At 36.0% G+C, this 19,725-nt stretch overlaps 1 protein-coding gene across 6 annotated transcripts in view; it reads right to left on the bottom strand.

Annotated features, from left to right (window-relative positions):
- The window catches only part of CBLB (Cbl proto-oncogene B, E3 ubiquitin protein ligase), a 231,067-nt gene that overhangs the window by 85,608 nt on the left and 125,734 nt on the right, over positions 1–19,725 (bottom strand). For all 6 annotated transcript variants that reach the window (XR_001364241.1, XM_005877423.2, XM_005877425.2 and 3 more), the window contains exons 6-9: positions 18,757–18,878; positions 15,197–15,334; positions 12,215–12,302; positions 9,069–9,200 (exon numbers count right to left, since the gene is read on the bottom strand). Coding sequence is in view for 5 of the 6 variants with exons in the window: in XM_005877423.2 (XP_005877485.1) it covers positions 9,069–9,200; positions 12,215–12,302; positions 15,197–15,334; positions 18,757–18,878 (480 nt within the window). In the remaining variant the exon portion in view is untranslated. The remainder of the gene's footprint in view (positions 1–9,068; positions 9,201–12,214; positions 12,303–15,196; positions 15,335–18,756; positions 18,879–19,725) is intronic.

Genomic DNA, 19,725 nt, shown 5'->3' with positions numbered 1-19,725 from the left:
ATGTTCTTGACCCTGCTCGGTTCTTTGGCACCTCTGCCTGAGATATAAACTGTCTGACATGGAAGTACAACTCCAGAGAAGGGGGTGGGGAACCTAAGTTAAATAATATTTTGTTTTTGTTTTTTCACTTGGCAGCTGAAGTTGTGAAGTTGAGGTTAGGTTTGGTTACTAAACAATAAAGAAAGCAACATTTCTTGCACACCCGACTGTGTGGTGCTGCTGCCTAGTGTTACCGTGTTACCATCAGTTACTATATTAGGAAATAATAACTAAAATTGCAGGCACTATTGTAAGCACTATCCACTCATAAAATCTCCTGGACTGCAAATGGGCGCAGGCTGGGCTGAGGGATGCACCCTTTCCCCCCGAGTGCACAAATTTTGTGCACCAGGCCTCTAGTATCTTAATAAAGTGTTACCATCAGTTACTATATTAGGAAATAATAACTAAAATTGCAGGCACTATTGTAAGCACTATCCACATATTAACTCATAAAATCCTGAGATAGGTAAAATTATTATTCACATTTTATCAATAAGAAAATGGAGAGTTTACATAATTTGAGGGAGGTTACACAGTTCAGCAGTACTGAATAAGAAATTATATCCCAGAAGTCTGTTTTAAGATCCTAATCTTTTATCACTATGATATCACTATATGATATTATAATATCAGAATGTTACCTCAGGTTCATAGCCTATGTTAAAATAAAGTTTAAAAATAGCTGCCTACTACTGATCATTCAAAAATGAAAAAAAAGTATTTTGTTCAAGTTGCAAGTTTCAAATGAAAGAAACTACTATAATCAATAAATATTCTGTATGCTTTAACTCAGTGGTTCTCAACTTTCTGGCCCTTTAAATACAGTTCCTCATGTTGTGACCCAACCATAAAATTATTTTCATTGCTACTTCATAAATGTAATGTTGCTACTGTTATGAATCATAATGTAAATATCTGATATGCAGGATGGTCTTAGGCGACCCCTGTGAAAGGGTCGTTGTTTGACCGCCAAAGGGGTCGTGATCCACAGGTTGAGAACTGCTGCTCTAACTAAAAAGTTTCAACTTTTAATATGAAGATGCAAACCTTGTTGTAGTAATTATAATATTCCTTGAGATATATATTTTTACATAGTAAGAGCTTTTTTGGAAATATTTATTGCTAGAATCCAATTTAAAACTTCAATGCATGAAGCTTATGAGAGTTGGCATTCTGAAAGCATTTTATTTAATGGAGCCAACTTTTAAAACACCTATCAGAGGCTCTAGTTAGAGGCAACTGAACATGTTTCCAAAGTGCCAATATCTGCTACTGTACAGCAAGGCACAGCATAATACAGTGAGTGTCTATTTACTGTAGTCACTAGATTCAGAGACAAGCATCTGTCTATCAAATTTAATTTATTTATATTGGTCTCATGCCTTTCATTCCTGTCATCTATAGAATTATAAACTGTAGTTCATGACATCAATATAACATTTTTGGACAACTCAAGTAGCCCCTACGTTAATCCCAAAGTAAAAGAGGAGCTCCAACATTTTATCAAATACAAAAAGACACAACATGTAATCAAAGACATAAATACCGATTTATAACAGTCTTAAAGTAAATATTATTTGCAGTACCAAGGTTACAAAATTTCACTAGAAATTTCGCTAGAAATTGGCTGCTTTTGAAGAAGATACAATAAAAGATTATTTCTTACTAGAGGCCCAGTGCATGAATTTGTGCACCAGTGGGGTACTTGACCTGGCCTGTGGGCTTTCTGACATCCCCCAAGGGGTCCTGGATTTCGAGAGGGTGAAGGCCAGGCCAAATGACCCCATTGGTGCAGGGTCAGGGCTGGGGAGGGATATGGGAGGTTGGCCAGCTGGGGAGGGACCACAGGAGGGCTCCAGGGTGTGTCTGGCCCATCTCGCTCAGTCACGATCAGCCGGACCCCAGCAGCAAGCTTACCTACCGGTCGGAGCGTCTTCCCCTGTGGTGGTCAGTGCACGTTATAGTGAGTGGTTGAGTAGCCTTAGCAAATCATTAGTATACTACGCTTTGATTGGTTCAACGGCAGACCGGATGACCGGACACTTAGCATATTAGGCTTTTATTATATAGGATTGCCTTAAATGTGGTGGGGCTGGCTACTTATCTCTCTTAGAGAACTACACATTTATTTTTCCTCTGGCAATTTATGGATGTCTAAATACAGAACATCCACAAATCTTTTAAATCACATGTCATATTAAAATTAGAGCTTATTGATTTTCATCTATTGACTTTTTTGTGAATTACTGTTTTGCAGGCTCCTATGTCTTTCTTTAAATTATTTTGCAAAATCACAGGGAAAAACTAATCTTCCTTTTAATTAATTAAAATCCTTAGCAGTAATGCAAAATAAGACTGCAAATCCAATTGATATATGTGTACCCATTTTTATTTTGAAAGTAATATTTGAGGAGCATGGCCTAGAGTTTGTGCCATTCATTAGCCAAGAAGCCATTATCTAGATTCCTGGAAAAAACATAGAAGGAAAACTATTCCTTACTTCACACTTTATGTGGTAACCCTGCAATATCACTGATGCATAATATGCTACTACAAAAAGGAAAATGTACAGGAATTCAGGGTAAAGAAGAAAACTTTTTTGTTAAAATCCAAGGAAAAGTGTGGACCTGAAATAAAACCATCCCAGTTTTACCACCTAGAGTAGAACAGAAATGCCACACCCAGCAAGATACTGTTTCAAAGAATGCCTCTAGAGAGGTGATTATTCAACTTATTTAGTATTCTGTGCAAACTCTGGCTTGCTTATTCAATTTATTAAATAACACAGATGTTTCAGGAGAAAAAAGTATCTGACACCCCTTCCCTTCTGAGGCATGACTAATGGGCCATTATGACAGCAATTAAAGAGTAACCGCTTGCAGCCTGTAACAACTGACACTGCTACTGTGCATTTCTTAGGGTTTCTGTTAATTACATAATATTTAAGTCTCCAATGAATTTCAATTAAACTAAAGTAGGTAGGTAAAGCTGGTGAAGAATGACTTGCTAAAAGTTCACACAGGCACAATGTTTTATGGTCAGGGTTTAATCTTTCCTATTGGACTCGGACAGATTTATCAGAGCTTCTTGGCAGACATGCAGCCTTTAAAATCTTTTCCGTATCAGCACGGTCAACCAAGGTAATAGAAAGTGACAAAAAATATCTCAGATCCATAATTAAATTTGAAGGATAACAGGATGTTCATTTCAAGTAATTATTAATACCATGCCCCTTTATAAAACAGACAGATTTCATTTTAACTTCTTGAGGGTAGGGGCTGTTTCTTAGTGCTTTTCTTAGTTCAGAGATTAGCACAGAACATGGGAAATAGCAGCTGTTTGAGGAATGTTTCCTAAATAAATGAGTGAATGAATGAATGGGTTTGAGATCTTGCAGAATGATGATGAAACAATCCACTGCTGCTTTTACCAACCCAGTTAAGAGAAACAAAATAACAAATTATTCCTGTGCATACTTAAGTATAAAAACTTCATTTTTTCTCCACAGAAAAAATGAATAAGAATATAAAACAAAAACACTGGCTTTCAAGTCAGAAAATATGGACTCTAGCCCTAACCGGTTTGGCCCAGTGGATAAAGCGTCAGCCTGCGGACTCAAGGGTCCCAGGTTCGATTCCGGTCAAGGGCATGTACCTTGGTTGCGGGCACATACCCAGTGGGGAGTGTGCAGGAGGCAGCTGATCGATGCTTCTCTCTCATCGATGTTTCTAACTCTCTATCCCTCTCCCTTCCTCTCTGTAAAAAAATCAATAAAATATATTTTAAAAAAAAGAAAATATGGACTCTAGCCCTGTACCATTTCAAATAAGGAGAAAGTTGCAAATGAGTCATATTATTTTAACTACATGCATTCCTATCCAGAGACTTAATACTCATTTTCAGTTACATCTATAAGTTTAGATACAATTTTTTGGCAATATATTGTAGAACTATGGAAATGTTCAATAACTTTGTTCTCATATCAACTATCAATTAGGTAAGTTCAGTGAGCAGCTCACTGAGGCTACAATGTGAGGATTTTAGAATAGCTAATGTTTGTCAACTGGATTGACATTACAAGACTTATTTTTACTCAGTAATGGGGCATTTTGCAATCACATGTCTAAATGATCATCAAACACTGCTGTTCATACAACAATATGAAAGCTGCCAAACAGATATGTTGGTTAGCAGGAAGCACCATGGTGTGAAATCTATATGTGAATGTAGAAATATTCAGGTTACCCAAAGTAGAAATGTTCAGTAGCTGAAGTTTCCTTTAACCACTAAGACTATGTATGGAATATCACTTTGGAATTCTCAAACCTTGGCCTAAGAACAATTTTCTTCAAGGTGGAGAAAACTTGGAACAAGGGGTCACAATGCATGTTTCCTGGTGTAAAATGCAATAAAATAGAAACTTGGTCTTACTGCCTCTAGGGTAATGTATTATTACAAGCAAAAGAAGTAAAATAACATGGCTCAAAAATAAGTGGAAGAAGTAAAAATGTGAAAAGTTGAAGGGAATCACACAGCTACTGAACAGAACAAATGGATCAGATCTGAGGTTTAAAATTCTTAGGATTCATTCTCAGCTTAAGCATGATAAAAATTATTTGAAAAGATTACAGCTACTTCTAAGAAGAGAAATAGAAAGAACTAAGACATTACAAGGCTTTTCCCAATAGATGTACAGTATCAATGTATTTTTATTAAATGTAATCTAGCCCCCTTCTTCTCTTTCCTTTACAAAACCTATAGGATATAGTCATAAGTATTTACTAAGTAACTACCAATGTGTAGGTGGGTAGCATGCTTGTGCAGTGAGAAGGATTCTAAAATAGGTAAAGCAATCCACACTCTAGAAGAGAAACAGGTAAATATGTAAATGTTTACAATATGAATACAATGAAGTAAGAGCTCACAGGAACATATATCAGAAAAATGTCTATTAATCACGAACAGTCTTATGTGGGAAGAATTAAAAAATAATGCTGAAATGATTCCTTAGCATACTTTTCATTAATCTATATGCAAAATTATATGATCTGATTAAGATGTTAATAACTATGAGTGTGATTTATTTCGATTATTTCAACCTGAGTACTTTTGAATTTGTCATCTTTTGTGACTACTTTACTTAGTAAATGACTGCTTTATTACTATAGTCCTACATAGCTCCTTCTAAAATTTTACTCAGACTGTTTTCAATGCTTGGCAATTGATGCACTTCCTCAATTTCTAAAAGTAAAACAGAATTATTTCAAAGTAAAACAGAGAAATAGAAAATGGTAATAATTTATGAATATGACTGGACATATCCTTATATAAGGCCATTAGGCCAGAATGAAAAACCATGAAGTGAATCAAGGAATTGATCTGCTACTAGCAAGAGGAACTGCACCGTCTGGAATGCACAGTAATACACAGAAAAGGTGTGGCGATGCAAAGTGCAAAGAGTAATAAAACACCAATGACAACTGGGAACTAGTCCCATGTCTTTTGCACATAACAACCTATTGCAAATAGTTCTCAAACTTACTATGTAAAATATATAGTATTGGTCCTGACATTTTAAAAGATATATTTCTTTCAAGAAGTATACAGAAAGTAAAATGAAATCTTTTTTGTTTGTTTCTTTTATATCCAGCCATCCTCTTTTATTCTCCCTAGGCCACAGGTAAACAGCTATTTTGTACAATGCTTTCAACAATAACCTTAGTTAATCAAAGGTGTCTGCCAAACTCATGGGAACTTTTAACCCACAACTTCCAAGTATGAGGTAAGTATCAAGTTAAAGCTGCCAGGTCCTGCAATATGCCTGCATGTCTCTGCTCTAAGACCAGGGCTCGGAGAAGAGGCTGAAATGCACAGGCCATCCAAGGAGGCAAAGGACTTTGAGTTTGTATCAGCCTAAAACTTTGGTTTTCTTTAGAGAGGAATGCAAATGTTTAGTTTTTTTGTACCTGTGAGAACCATACTACCACACTCAAAGCTAAGTCAATTCAAAGGGTGACACATAATTGCCTGTCAGTTTAATCCTTGCCCTGAAATGCTGAGTGGGTACCAAATAAAGCAAAGCACCATAAGTAGTCCCATCCCAGTCAATGCGGCACATCAGAAACATGTCTAGCACTTCCTACTGATACATTTGAAACACAGTTGCAAACAGTTTTGCCTTCTACCAGCTTAACTAAATTTATTGTAAGTTACTTATAAAAAGAAATTTTTAAGTCTGAAAACTATTATTGTTAACACTAGAGGCTCAGTGCACAAAAATTTGTGCACTCGGGGGGAGGGAGGGTCCCTCAGCCCAGCCTGTGCCCTCTCGCAGTCTGGGACCCCTCGGGGGATGACCACCTGCTGGCTTAGGCCCACTCCCGGGGGAATTGGGCCTAAGCTGACAGTCAGACATCCCTCTGGCAGCCTGGGAGCCCTTAGGGGATGTCCACTTGCCAGCAGGGAGCAGGCCTAAGCTGCAGTTGGACATCCTTAGCGCTGCTGAGGAGGCGGGAGAGGCTCCCACCACCACCGCTGTACTGGCAGCCATCAGCCTGGCTTGTGGCTGAGCAGAGCTCCTCCCATGTGAGAGCACCCTGACCACCAAAGGGCAGCTCCTGCATTGAGCGTCTGCCCCCTGGTGGTCAGTGTGTGTCATAGTGACCACACTGCTGTTAGGGTAAGTTTGCATATTACCCTGTTACTATATAGGATAGAGGCCTGGTGCACGGGTGGGGGCCAGCTGGTTTGCCCTGAAGGGTGTCCTGGATCAGGGTGGGGGTCCCGCTTGGGTGCCTGACCAACCTGGATGAGGGGATGATGGCTGTTTGCAGCTGGTCACACCCCCTTCAGGGTGGAGGTCCCCCCGGGACTGTTAGGGTAAGTTTGCATATTACCCTGTTACTATATAGGATAGAGGCCTGGTGCACGGGTGGGGGCCAGCTGGTTTGCCCTGAAGGGTGTCCTGGATCAGGGTGGGGGTCCCGCTTGGGTGCCTGACCAACCTGGATGAGGGGATGATGGCTGTTTGCAGCTGGTCACACCCCCTTCAGGGTGGAGGTCCCCCCAGGATGCCTGGCCAGTCTGGGTGAGAGGCTGAGGGACGTTTTCAGGCTGGCGGGGGACTGAAGCTCCCAACCCCTCCTTTTTTTTTTTTTTTTTTTTATTCTGGGATTTATTTACCTTCTATGGCTGTCACTGGAGCTGAGAGCCGGCTTTAGCTCTGAGGCTCGGCTCCAGCTCTGAGGCCTCCGCTGCTGAAAGCAGGTATCTGGGCTTTGTTTAGCTTCTATAATTGAAACACTGTTGCAACTCCAGCTCTGAGGCCCGGCTGGCTGAAAGCAGACTTCTGGGGATTGTTTAGCTTCTATAATTGCAACATAGTTGCTTAGAGTGCAGCTCAGAGCTGGGCGGCGGCAGGCGGGGAACCTTGGCTTCCTCCGTCACTGGAGCAAGCAAGCCTCCTGTTCGCTTCAGCTGCCTGGCTGCCAGCCGCCATCTTGGTTGGCAGTTAATTTGCTTATTGCCCTTATTAGCCAATGGGAAGCGTGTCGGAGGTACGGTTAATTACCATGTTTGTCTATTATTAGATAGGATAACTTACTTAAACATGTGCCCAGAAGATGGGAATGAGCTTCCTGACACCATACTGAGCATCCCCTTTCCTGCAACTTCTCCTACACTATGTAAAATTCACCAACATCATGAAGGAATAAAGGGAAATCATGGCAAGGATATCAAGGAAAACTAAAGTAAAATAGAACCTCGATGCATATTGAAAGAGAGAAGTATAAGAATGTTCAACAATTTTTACTGAGGTTACAAAGACATCAGGAGTTCAGGAATGGCTTTCAAAACGTAACTGGATTGTAATTCATTTCCTAGGTCTTCCTCTTTTTCTTCATACATTTTTTAAGTATCCTCACAGGAAGTAGGAGGCCCTTTTTATAAGATGGTGAAAAAGTGAAAGTCATTATATTTTGTTACCAAGTAATGAGTTCAGTAGGCATCACGGCTCCTCTAGTCTGCACCCTTCCCTGAACCTAAGGCTTCCTTCCTCAGGAGGGCAGAGCTTCTGGGGTGGAGAGAAGATCAGGACTGAGAGGGCTTAGGAATAGGGTAGGGATGTCAATTACATACTCAACTGCAAGTCTTTAAAAAGGCTTGAAAGTTAATTATTTCCTTTCTAACTAAACCCCATCAACAATATTCATTTCAACATTGGTTGTGTTAAACAGCAGTTTAAAAATGGCTTGATCAAAGTATTCTGGATATTGGAGGATATGCAATATATTCTGGTATTTGGAGCATATGCAAAATTGGAAATCTGTCCAAAGAGCCATTTTAAAATCTCACCTTTTATTACAGATAAAAACAGGTAAGAAAGCCCTTGGGGAAACCAGTTATTCTCTAGGTCTTATTCAAAAACATCAAATCAATTTATATTTATTGAACATCTGCCTAATTTATCTTAGATTCTGCAATTTATCTTAGATTCTGTTTCTGTAAACTGAAAAATTTAATGCCTGTTTCTGTGGGAACTATAAGTATTTTGGAAGCATGTCCTGTTTGATTTTCCTATTTTAGCCTTACAGAGCAGCCATAGACATGTGTGAGACAGGAGCTACACCGCCTCAGGAGAAGAGGGATGGTTTAAATATCAACCTACGATTTATCTACTGGAGTTTACTTTGCTTTGGAATCTGACATACTATAAGTAGATTCTGATCTACAGTAAATTATGTAATGTAATAGGTAATAGATAAGGGACATTTTGAAATCAATAGTGTTATAGAAGGGCTACTTAAAACTAATATAAACTTACACATGCAAAAGGAGAAATATAAAAACAACAAAAATATCATATTACATAAAAGAAACTTAAACATATGATTTTTTTTAACAACTATTCACACAAAACACTTCTCAGTATTATTTCCTGAATCAAGATGAAGAAAACTGAAAAGATAGATATTGCTAAGGAATATAAGGGAGAATTCACGTTGCTAATTAAACCTGAATTATACCTGCCATGCTGTAAGGCAAGAGGTGCACATCAAATGCCCACAGGGCTCAATCTTGACATCTTTGTCGTTCTCAGCACAAATTTTACAGAGCTGGAAAGTGGAGCCCATTTCACAATATAATTCATATTGTTCCTGCAATTTGGGCAAAAAAGTAAATTAATGTTATTTCTTGAATGAACTTTTAACATTAAATATTCTCAAATACCATGACTTGCTCCTGTGAGGATTATGTTGCCATTTGAGACATGTTTTAAATTGATAATGGTAATTTGGTCTACAAAAAAATTTTTTTTTTAAGGATTTGAGCTTTTATTAAAAGGCAACGGTATAAGCTCTTTTACTACTTGGGATTATTTAATGTTTTGTACCATTCTTTTAGGAAGGGACTTGCTTCAAAAGTCACAGTGAGCCCTAGCTGGTTTGGTTCAGTGGATAGAGTGTCAGCCTGTGGACTGAAGGGTCCGGGGTTTGTATCCAGTCAAGGCCACATGCCCGGGTGGAGGGCTCGATCCCTAGTAGGATGCATGCAAGAGCCAGCCGATTAATGATTCTCTCTCATCATTAATGTGTCTATCTCTCTCTCCCTTTCCCTTCCTCTCTCAAATCAATAAAAATATATTTTAAAAAATAGTCAGAGTGATACAAAAGACAAGTATGGTTTTAAAAAGCAATGTAATTAACTTTATTTTTTTTTGTAAATGCCACATGCTCATCTAATTTTATTGTCAAATTACCAAAATCTAAGAATAAACATAATTCTGGCTGAACATTAAATTTTATTTCTTAGATACCTATAGAAATTCCAGAATGGAAGGAAAGTAGCATTTGCCAAGCCCTTCCTGCATGTTAGGTACTGTGACCCACATTTATATGTCATGTAATCTCCAAAGCATAATAAGATATATTGAATTAAAAAAATAATAATTGAGGCTCAATAAGTTTAAATTTTCCTCAAATTCTATATTAAATTTCTAAATTGCATACTTTTCCCCCAATCTTAATCACTTCAGCAATCAAAAATTGATTTATTAAAACTCTAATTTACTAGTTCAGAACCTTTTGGCATAGTACAATTTTCAGTGTTCAAATATTGAAAAGATCTGTCACAAAGGAGATACAAATATATTGGTGAGTGTAAAGAAAATACAAAAAAAAAAGTGTTATTTAATTGGGATACAAAAAAAAGGAATTATAGAAATAAAATTTGTTTAAATAAGGCAATGTTCTAATCTAGAAAGTGCCTAGGTACCTGGTACTGGTAGGATAAATAAATGACAATATTTAATCCCTAACCTACTAAAAGATTTTACAATCTTGGTGAGGAAAAAATATAGCTATATACATAAATAGATACACAAATATGCACATATGCACATTAATATGTAAATTATGCCTACCATAATGGATATATGTGTGACTATATAAATAATTTTTTTTAATTTAAGGAAAAATACAAGAGAGAATAGATCAAGATGGAAAAAAATAAATCTAAAGTAATCCAAAATAAATTATAAATCACCAAAGTCCCTAAAATAACTGATAAGTTTTTAGGTAGTTTATGACATCCAAAGGACCAATTTGCAATTATAAAAAAAAATTTACCATAACCTAAAAACCTAGATGCAGAATTTAATTCAATGTAATGGGTACACTAGTCAAATATGTATGAGTCATTTAGGAAATGGTACTATTCTTGAATATGTATTTTAAAGCAATGGCTTTATAAAAAAATTTTATGAAATATAAAATTTTTGTATTAAAATATTATATACTATAGAATCACTATATAATTTTAAAAATGGAAGTCATATATTACATTTTAAAAACTGCCCACAAATTGTACATATGTCAACAAATATAATAATATCAAGACCACTGGGACTAAAATCTAAATAATTAGAAATAAAATAAAAAGTATCTATTGTCTTCCCCAAAACCATTAATTTCTGTTTCTTATTAGATTTTTATTTATTATACACATCACAAAGCCCAGCCAGTGTGGCTCAGTTGGTTGAGCATCATCCCATGCACCAAGAGGTCTCTGGTTCAATTACTGGTCAAGGCACATGCCTGGGTTGTGGGCTCAATCCCCAGTAGGGGGTGTGCAAGAAGCAGCTGATTGATGTTTTTCTCTCATAGATGTTTCTATCTCTCCCTCCCTCTCTCTCTAAAACATCAATAAAAACATATTTTAAAAATATGTTATAAAATATTTTAAAACTAGATTATAAAATGCTTTCATCCTCTCCCTGACTCCCCAATATTTTTACTTACTCAGTTACAAACACTGTTACCAGTTTGGTGTTTCTTAATTTTTATTTTCTAAAATTATTTTAATGTGTTCATATCTGCTCATTTCTTTATTCACAGAAATTAAACTTACACAGTGTAATTTTACAAATTGAAATGTTATATAATTGAGTGTCCCATAAATGGAAGATTTTTACATAAAATACAGAAGTGCCCATGTGAATATGTAGAACTACCATCCTCCTGCTAATGACTTTTCAGTATAATACAGTATGGGTATAATTTTTTTAAACTATGATAGAATATTTCAGTATTTTTTAAGTTTCCATTTTTATGAAAAATGCTAAAGCAAACACCTGGGGTATAGAGCTTTGTGTATATATGCAAGTGGCTTATATATGGAATCTAGAGTCAAAGGTATTTTTATTTAGATTTTGGTAATTACTGAATGTCACCCAGTTACAGTCCCATTCATAATCTATGAGGCTGCCAACAATGGATTTATAAAAATATAATTACTATCTTCAATAGGGTTCACTTATTCATTTGACTCTAAAAGCTAATGCCTATAAATTATCCTAATCTGCTATGGAGTTTCCTAAACCTATGGCTCTTGTCATATTTATCTACCTACGTTTGGATTTATCTACCTATCTCCCCAAATAACTAACAAAATTATATTGGAAGCAAGAACATTAATGGCAAAAATTTTTATTTAAAAAATGGAAAAAGTCATGTGTTTTTTTTCTTTCAAACACCCTTAGAATTCCTTAAGTATCTTTTGCATTAAGTGCCTGCACATGATTTTGGCTCTAGTGTAAGTAGAGAATCTTATTTATGTCAAAACATTCTAGATACTTATTAATTATAAATGCATTTGCACAAATTGTCCTTACCTGTGTAACTTTTATATGATCGTGTGGTGTAGGTTCACATAATCCAGTTAAATCAGGATTGTAACTTCTCCCATCAGGATAAAGGTAGCTGGAATTTAAAGATAAATTTTATTATTATAAAGTTATATTTTAATTGCAACTAGGTTATTTTATCAGATTCTTCTATATTAAAGCACACATTTGAATACTTCCTTTTTATTTAACTTATATCAAGAACCTATTCCATCTCTATTTCCATAATATTGTTATTTTTAAAACACTTAAAATCTAGAATCATTTTCACATGAGAAATATATAACAAATATGAACTCAGCCACTAAGCAACCATTTTCAAATAAATACCTTTACTATATGTCTGTTAGGTAATTTAAAATTTTATTTTACTGGTCTCTCATGTTCTATTCCAATATACTTTGAACATGCATATTTTTGCAATTCTTACATTTTTCATCTGAAGCACAGTTAATGTCAAATGTATCATTTTAAACCATATTTAAAATAAGGAGAAAAATGAAATTAAAGCCCATAATTTCCCCAAAAAGTTATTCAAATATTTATATGGTGTCCCTGTTTCTCCACTTGCCCGTTCTCTCTTTCCATCTCACCTCTACTCACCCAACACATTTAAAGAAATTAGAAAGTGTTACAAGTCCATGTTTCACTTACTTCAAATCAAGCTATAAACACAGTTTTATGAACATAACCTTCCATTATTTGAGAGAACTGAAATAACTAACTCTCTAAAGTTATAGTAATAATGCCATCTTGCGGTGCTAAAACAGTTTTTACTAAGAAATTCATTAAAAATTAAGTTTATTGGATTGGTAAATACCTATTTTTCATTTTTTAATGGCAGTATTACTGCTGGATTTTTTCAATTCATTGCTATGACTAATTTTGTTCAGTATCTTTCTGTGCTAAATGGCTTAAATGAAAAATTAAGAATATACTACTACAGTGGTGAATATTTTAAAGGGCAAACTATACTAAAACTATTCTGTGAAGTAACAAAAAAATTTATCCTTAAATAGTCTATAAATATGTTAGTGTTAAAATTTACCTAGGAAAACGAGAAAAAAATTAACTTAGAGAACAGACAATTCTCAAATGGTAAGGAACAAATCAATGAGATAAATCTTTAAGACTTAGGAAAAGTGGTTGATTATATCTGAATATGATACAAAGTTATAGTGTCATTATGGGGATGGGATAAAATTCTACAAATATTAAATGAAGAGTGATAAGCAACTTTCTTTTTATACCCTAAAGAGGCCAATTTTGAAAATTATTATATAACATTTTGATCATTGCACTTCAAAAACATGAAATTTTATGAAGTCAGAAATGAAAGATTACAAATATGACAATAAGACTGTTAGAGAAGAGGTTAAAACACTCTCTTTATTTAATGTATAAAGAAAGGACAATTCCATGACTACTGTCATGGAATTAATTCAGTAAACAAGGGTGCTACTGATGAGCCCCTTTACAAAGGCTGTGAAGGAAGAAAAAATCTTGGCTGGTTATCAAAGTAAATTTATCACTTATGTCATATAATATTGGATTAAATATCAGGAAAGAACAGCTGACCCTGATGATAGCTGGACTAAGATAGATGATATGCCTCCCCTGTTTCTACTGATCTTAAAACAAAAAATGATGTAATTAATGTAATATCTATTTTAACCTAATCTAAAACCTGATCTACCTATCAGATTAAAATTCTGATCTGATCTATATTTAATCTAATTCATCCCTAAAGTACAAATTCAACTCATCAAATACCCCTGAAGATGTGTGTGTGCATGTGTGTTTGTGTCAATATTAACAGTTAATTTATGTAGGCGTTCAGAGGCTAGACTATTGATTAAAAATCATAGAGTTTTGGTTTTGATTGACTTTTGAAAAATAGATGGAAGGCATTGTAAACAATATACATAAGCCATATCAAATCACAGAGTTGCCCACTCACAACCTCTATTTATAAATTCAAACTTTAAAGCATATTTTCTTAAAAGTAAGAATTCTGCAATCATAGTGCATCAAAGCTACACATGTGAATCTCTGCTGCACTAAAGGTCAAGTATAACTGACTGAGAACAGCAAATTTATCATAATTAAGAGAAAAAAATAGTACCACAGTTTGCCATACAATTCTCATATAAGTATTTCTAGAAAGCTCACAACTTTAAAAATGCATTATTTTTCTTCATATAGATCCCTGTACTTTTTTTTTTTTTTGCAATTACTTTTGAAAAGGTAACACTTAAATCATTTGCTCTTTGTTGACTCTGGTGGACCTCCTCCTGCTAGGTTTCTATCACAATCCATGGCAAGTTGAATCACCTATGTCTCCAAGTTACTCAGCAAAGCAAAGCGCTCAACAGTCAGTGTGATGAAGCGACACTGGAAATACAACAAAAGGAGGAAGTGGCATAGGACTAAAATGAATGACAGATATGTATACTATGAAGGGACTTACCAGGTTGCCTAAACTTTGTGGGTGGGCAAAAGTAGGCTTACAGTTGTTCGTATGCAAAATAATACAAGAATTAATAAATAATAATACAAGGATAAACTGTTTTGCATCCTCACAACTGTAAACCAACTTTTACTTTTGCCCACCCGTGTGTGTGTGTGTGTGTGTGTGTGTGTGTGTGTGTGTTTTGTATGTTTAATATCTATTTTAAAATAACTTTTAAGTAGCAACTTCTTTTCTGATAAAAGATATAAAATCTCATTGCCATTTCATGTTGGAATTTATTTGCTATAAATATAGGTAAATTCAAATAAGTAGGTTACCTTCAAATAACGATTTTTAAAAGATAAACAATAAAAACAAAGGAGCATCCATTTCTTAGTCTTGAAATAAAAAGCAAGCAATCACATCACCAGCCTCACACTATCCATTTACTCCATCTCAGAGCGGCCTGTATTTTTCACATTTGTGAATGTGCCCTGATGCCCATTTCTCATACTCACAATCCTTCTCTGCTGCCATCAATCAGTGCTTGAAATAAGGGCTTGTTATGAGGTATGGTCTGTAAGATATTGCCATCCCCTGTCACATAGCCGATGGCCCACTGTCCCAACCTAGTGCAGCTTAACCGGAAAATGTAGCTGTAAAACATGAGGAAATTTTGTTTAATCACATTTGAAATGTACTACACAAATTGTTCAGTTTTTTAAGGTAAAGAATAAACAGAATTATTTAGAATTCCTAATATAAATTTTCCTTCTAAATTATTTTAACACTGTTGTACTTCTCTATGTATTGAACTGTAACAGAAGCAATGATCATTTCATTTAAATATCTCCAGAGTTATATGAGAAAGTAATTGAAGTTGTAAACTATCAAGTGATTTATTGCCATCACCATTAGGTAATGCCCTGGCTGGTGGTTAGAACATCACCCCGTGCACTGAAGGGTTGCAGGTTCAATTCCCAGTCAGGGCAGACACCCAGGTTGTGGGTTTGATCCCCAGTCAGGGTGTATAGGGGAGACAACCAATCGATGTTTCTCTCTCTCACTACCCCCCTCCCCTCCACTCTCTCTTCCTCTCTCTCTAGAATCAATGAAAAAAAATATGCTTGGGTGAAGATTTTAAAAAAAAGAAAAAGAAAGAAAGTGCTGGTGGTAGAAACAGCTATGACAAATTATTTGGAAATTAAAAATAAAATACATGGGTAAAAATTTAATTCCCTGACAGAAATTGAGCCAGTTTCTACTGTGAAATTCAATTACTTTATAATTTAAAAATTACACAGTTTTGGATGTTAATAATTTGTATTATTATTGAAAAAAATGTTTTTTATCACAAATTCTAGCCATACATCTTTAAATAAGAGCTCAAAAGAGCTAATCTATGAATATTAAGAACCTCACTTTGGTTATAGAACCTTATGAAATAACTTCTCAAGAAAATGTAAAAAACATCCTCCTAGACAGCCTGAAAACAGAATATCAACCCATCAATTACTGGCATCCTTAATTGGATCAACAAATTCCACACAGCCTTATTATGACTGCCAGTTGGATCCCCAAAACGGCATAACCTGAGAAACCCCAATGTCCTTGGCAAAGGCCCAACTATTCTCTTTACCGTGAAGCCAACAAGATGAAATACTTTCCAAGACAAATGACCCCTTAAATATATATTCTATAAAGCAAATATTTATCAAAATTATTTGATTTGTTCTTTAAAAGAGTTTTCCTAAACACATTTTCAATGCCCTATCACACTTTACATATTCTAATTTACCGCAGACTAAACATTTCATCTTTAACTAACTAACACTTAATAGAATAAATCGTTACAAGGCAGGATGAGAAAAAAAAGAAGACATCTTTTCAGAGAGCACTAACTTTTTATTCAGAGAACTATTCTAATAGTGATGAGACCTGGTTTTTGTTTCCAACACTGTCATTAACTATCTCCAGATCTTGAACCAGAGAACATAAAAGGGACTCAGTTTCCTTATTATATTTATAAAATTGAACAGGATAATTCCCCAAATAGCTTCTGTGTTAAATTGGTAAGATTGCATGATCCCAACCATATCACATCTTTCAAATCATACTTCATGAACAAAAAGATATTTTAATGCCAATCTAGACAGTAAAAATTATGGTAAATTCTGGCTTGAGAGATCCTTGGATGAAACAAAATGACCCATCTAAGCCACTGTCCAAAATATCTGACTTGCTGTCATGGTCACAATGAGAAACAACTCTCCTTAATCTTAACAGAAGACTTCAACCTGAGCTAAACTGTTTGCACCCACTACCTTCTTTTTATATACCATACAAATTGTTAAATATAAAAAGGGGGAAATTTTCATTATAGCAAAAAAGAAAGGAATCAATAATAGTGGCTTGTACTTGGAAATATTTTTTAAAAGACATCATTTATACTACAAATCAAATAAAGATAATATTAGAAAAGGTAGACTTTAAAAAAAACACCAACCAAATTCCTTCCTTAAATGAAATGATCTATCTATCTATATATATATATATGAAAGGCTAAGCGACCATCGGACTGGTAGCTATGACACGCACTGACCACCAGAGGGCAGCCACTCAACACAGGAGCTGCCGAGCTGCAGTGACTTGGCATGGCAGTTCTCGGGGGACGTACCAGGAACCAGAGAGAAGCGAGCCAAATTTGGGGGGGAGTCACCTGAGAACTGCCCTCTCACAATCCGGGACCCCTTGGGGGATTTTGAAGAGCCGGTTTTGGCCTGATTCCTGCATGCCAGGCTGAAGGAGCCCACCTGCCAGAGGGACTCCGCTCACCTGCAGACACCCTTCTAGCCAAGGCGCCGCCCCAGGTGAGGCAGGCCGGGAAGGGACAGCGGGAGGTTGGCTCCAGGGCGTGTCTAGCCCATCTCGCCCAGTCCAGCTCTGCCGGCCACCTTCTAATTAATTTCCTTTCAATGTGCAGGAATCCATGCACTGGGGCACCAGTCCCTATATAAAAAGCGTATACTTGTGGACACTGAAATGGTGTCTCTGTACTAAAATGTGAGTGTGAGGGGACAGGTCTCCACTGTCCTTACTGCCATCCCCAGCACGCCACTTACCATGGCACAAATGGCTAGTATGTGCCTAATGTATTTCTAGATGAGATGTGGGGAAATGCATTAACCAGGGAGGAGACATTTTCTGATGCCAGATTTGTCATAAATAAGGGAGGATTTCTTGGGCAAAATCAAAAGGGCTGACCAAACAGTCAACCTCTATGCATATCACTCAGTTTATCATCTGGAAAATAAAACCAATTCTCAGCTGTAAAGAACTATAAGGTATAATGGAAGAAGTTCTCTTGGACATGAAATTGGCTTGGTTTATAACAATGGGTTATTTATGTTTATGTACTTATATATGTTTATATGTACTTATGTTTATCATAGAGCCAAATTAAATGTCTTGAAAAATAATTTAAAAATGAACATGAGCCCTAGCCAGTTTGGCTCAATGGATAGAGCGTTGGCCTGTGAACTGAAGGGTCCCAGGTTCAATTCCGTTCAAGGGCATGTACCTCGGTTGCAGGCTCCAGGGCGAGTGCAGGAGGCAACCAATCAATGTTTCTCTCACATCGATATTTCTCTGTCTTTTCCTCTCTCTTCCACTCTCTCTAAAAATCAATGGAAAAATACCCTCAGGTGAGGATTGAAAAAAAACAAATAAAAATATGAACATGAATCTTACATTCAAATATACACATACAATTTTATACATAAACACAGGTGTCATGAAAATAGTCAATATGCTAATATTCTATTCCAATTTGAAAACCAGAACTCTGAGACCTAACAAATTTCTAAGTTCATCAAATTACACAGTATTTTCTTTCACTTTATGAACATATGTTTCAGAACAAGCACAATGTATCATTTCAAAAGATTCACTTAAGAAGCATGGTCTATTAGCATTTCCCTCCCCTCGCCCCCATGGGCATTATTGATCTACTTAAGAGAGTCATAAAAGAGTTTTCCTCTTTAGTACATCACATAATATGACTGCTAAAAAGTCCTACCTTCCAGGTTTGGTGCTGTATTTCTGCAGTCGTGCCTTAACTTCATCATACGTGAGAAATGCCATGTAACCCGGATGTGTTACAGCTAAGAAATTCCAATTCCGTAAAATAGAACCCCAAGGCTAAAAATATAAATAAAACATATTAACTAGATAATACCAGCTATCAACTACCAGCTCATCATTTAATACACTTACTAAAATTCTCTTTTATATTTTTAATGTGAATATGAGCTTATGTGGCTTAGGCCAACTTTTATTATCCAACAGTAAATATGCAAAAACTTACTCTCATTTTGGAAAAGGATCATTAGGCAGAAAACATTTCCTAGGTATAGAAAACAGAGAACAAAAAAGAAAAACCACATAATATCTTTCTACAAAAATTCCCAATAAAGCACTGTGATAATTTAAAACTTAAACCACATCTCTCTTCTCTCCAAAACCCTCCAACTCTGAGAAAAGCAAACGACCTTATTAATGGCCCTAGAAGAACCTTACAGGGTGGATCCCCAGTTCCCTTTCTTCCCCACCTGCAGTGATTCTCCCACTTTCTGCCTCTTCTCCAAGCATGCTGGCCTCAGTGCTGATGGCCTGAACACAACTGCACTCTCTCACCACAGAGCCTTTGCATTTGCTGATTCCTCAATCTCAATTCCCTTTCTCTAAAAAAACCACAATTGCTTTCTCCTCAATAAAGCCTTCTCAGACCAGCCTATTTAAAACTGTTACCTATCATCACCCTGTAAGTCTGTTTTATTCTCTACTGTACCTTTAAAGTGTTTCATTTTATAGAACAAGGCACCATATCACAGAATGTAAGTGATTTGGCAAAATTTACACATCAACCATAAGCCACATAAGCAAAGAACGTGCTTGTCTTGCTCACCAAAGGGACACCAGCGCTGATGCCAGAAACAGTGATGAGATAGGACTATAGGACTATCCCTGTTGAACAGCTCCCGCTAGT

Source organism: Myotis brandtii, unplaced genomic scaffold (genome assembly GCF_000412655.1).
Source record: "Myotis brandtii unplaced genomic scaffold, ASM41265v1 scaffold519, whole genome shotgun sequence".
NCBI lineage: Eukaryota > Metazoa > Chordata > Mammalia > Chiroptera > Vespertilionidae > Myotis > Myotis brandtii.
This window is presented reverse-complemented; position numbering and strand designations above follow the sequence as displayed.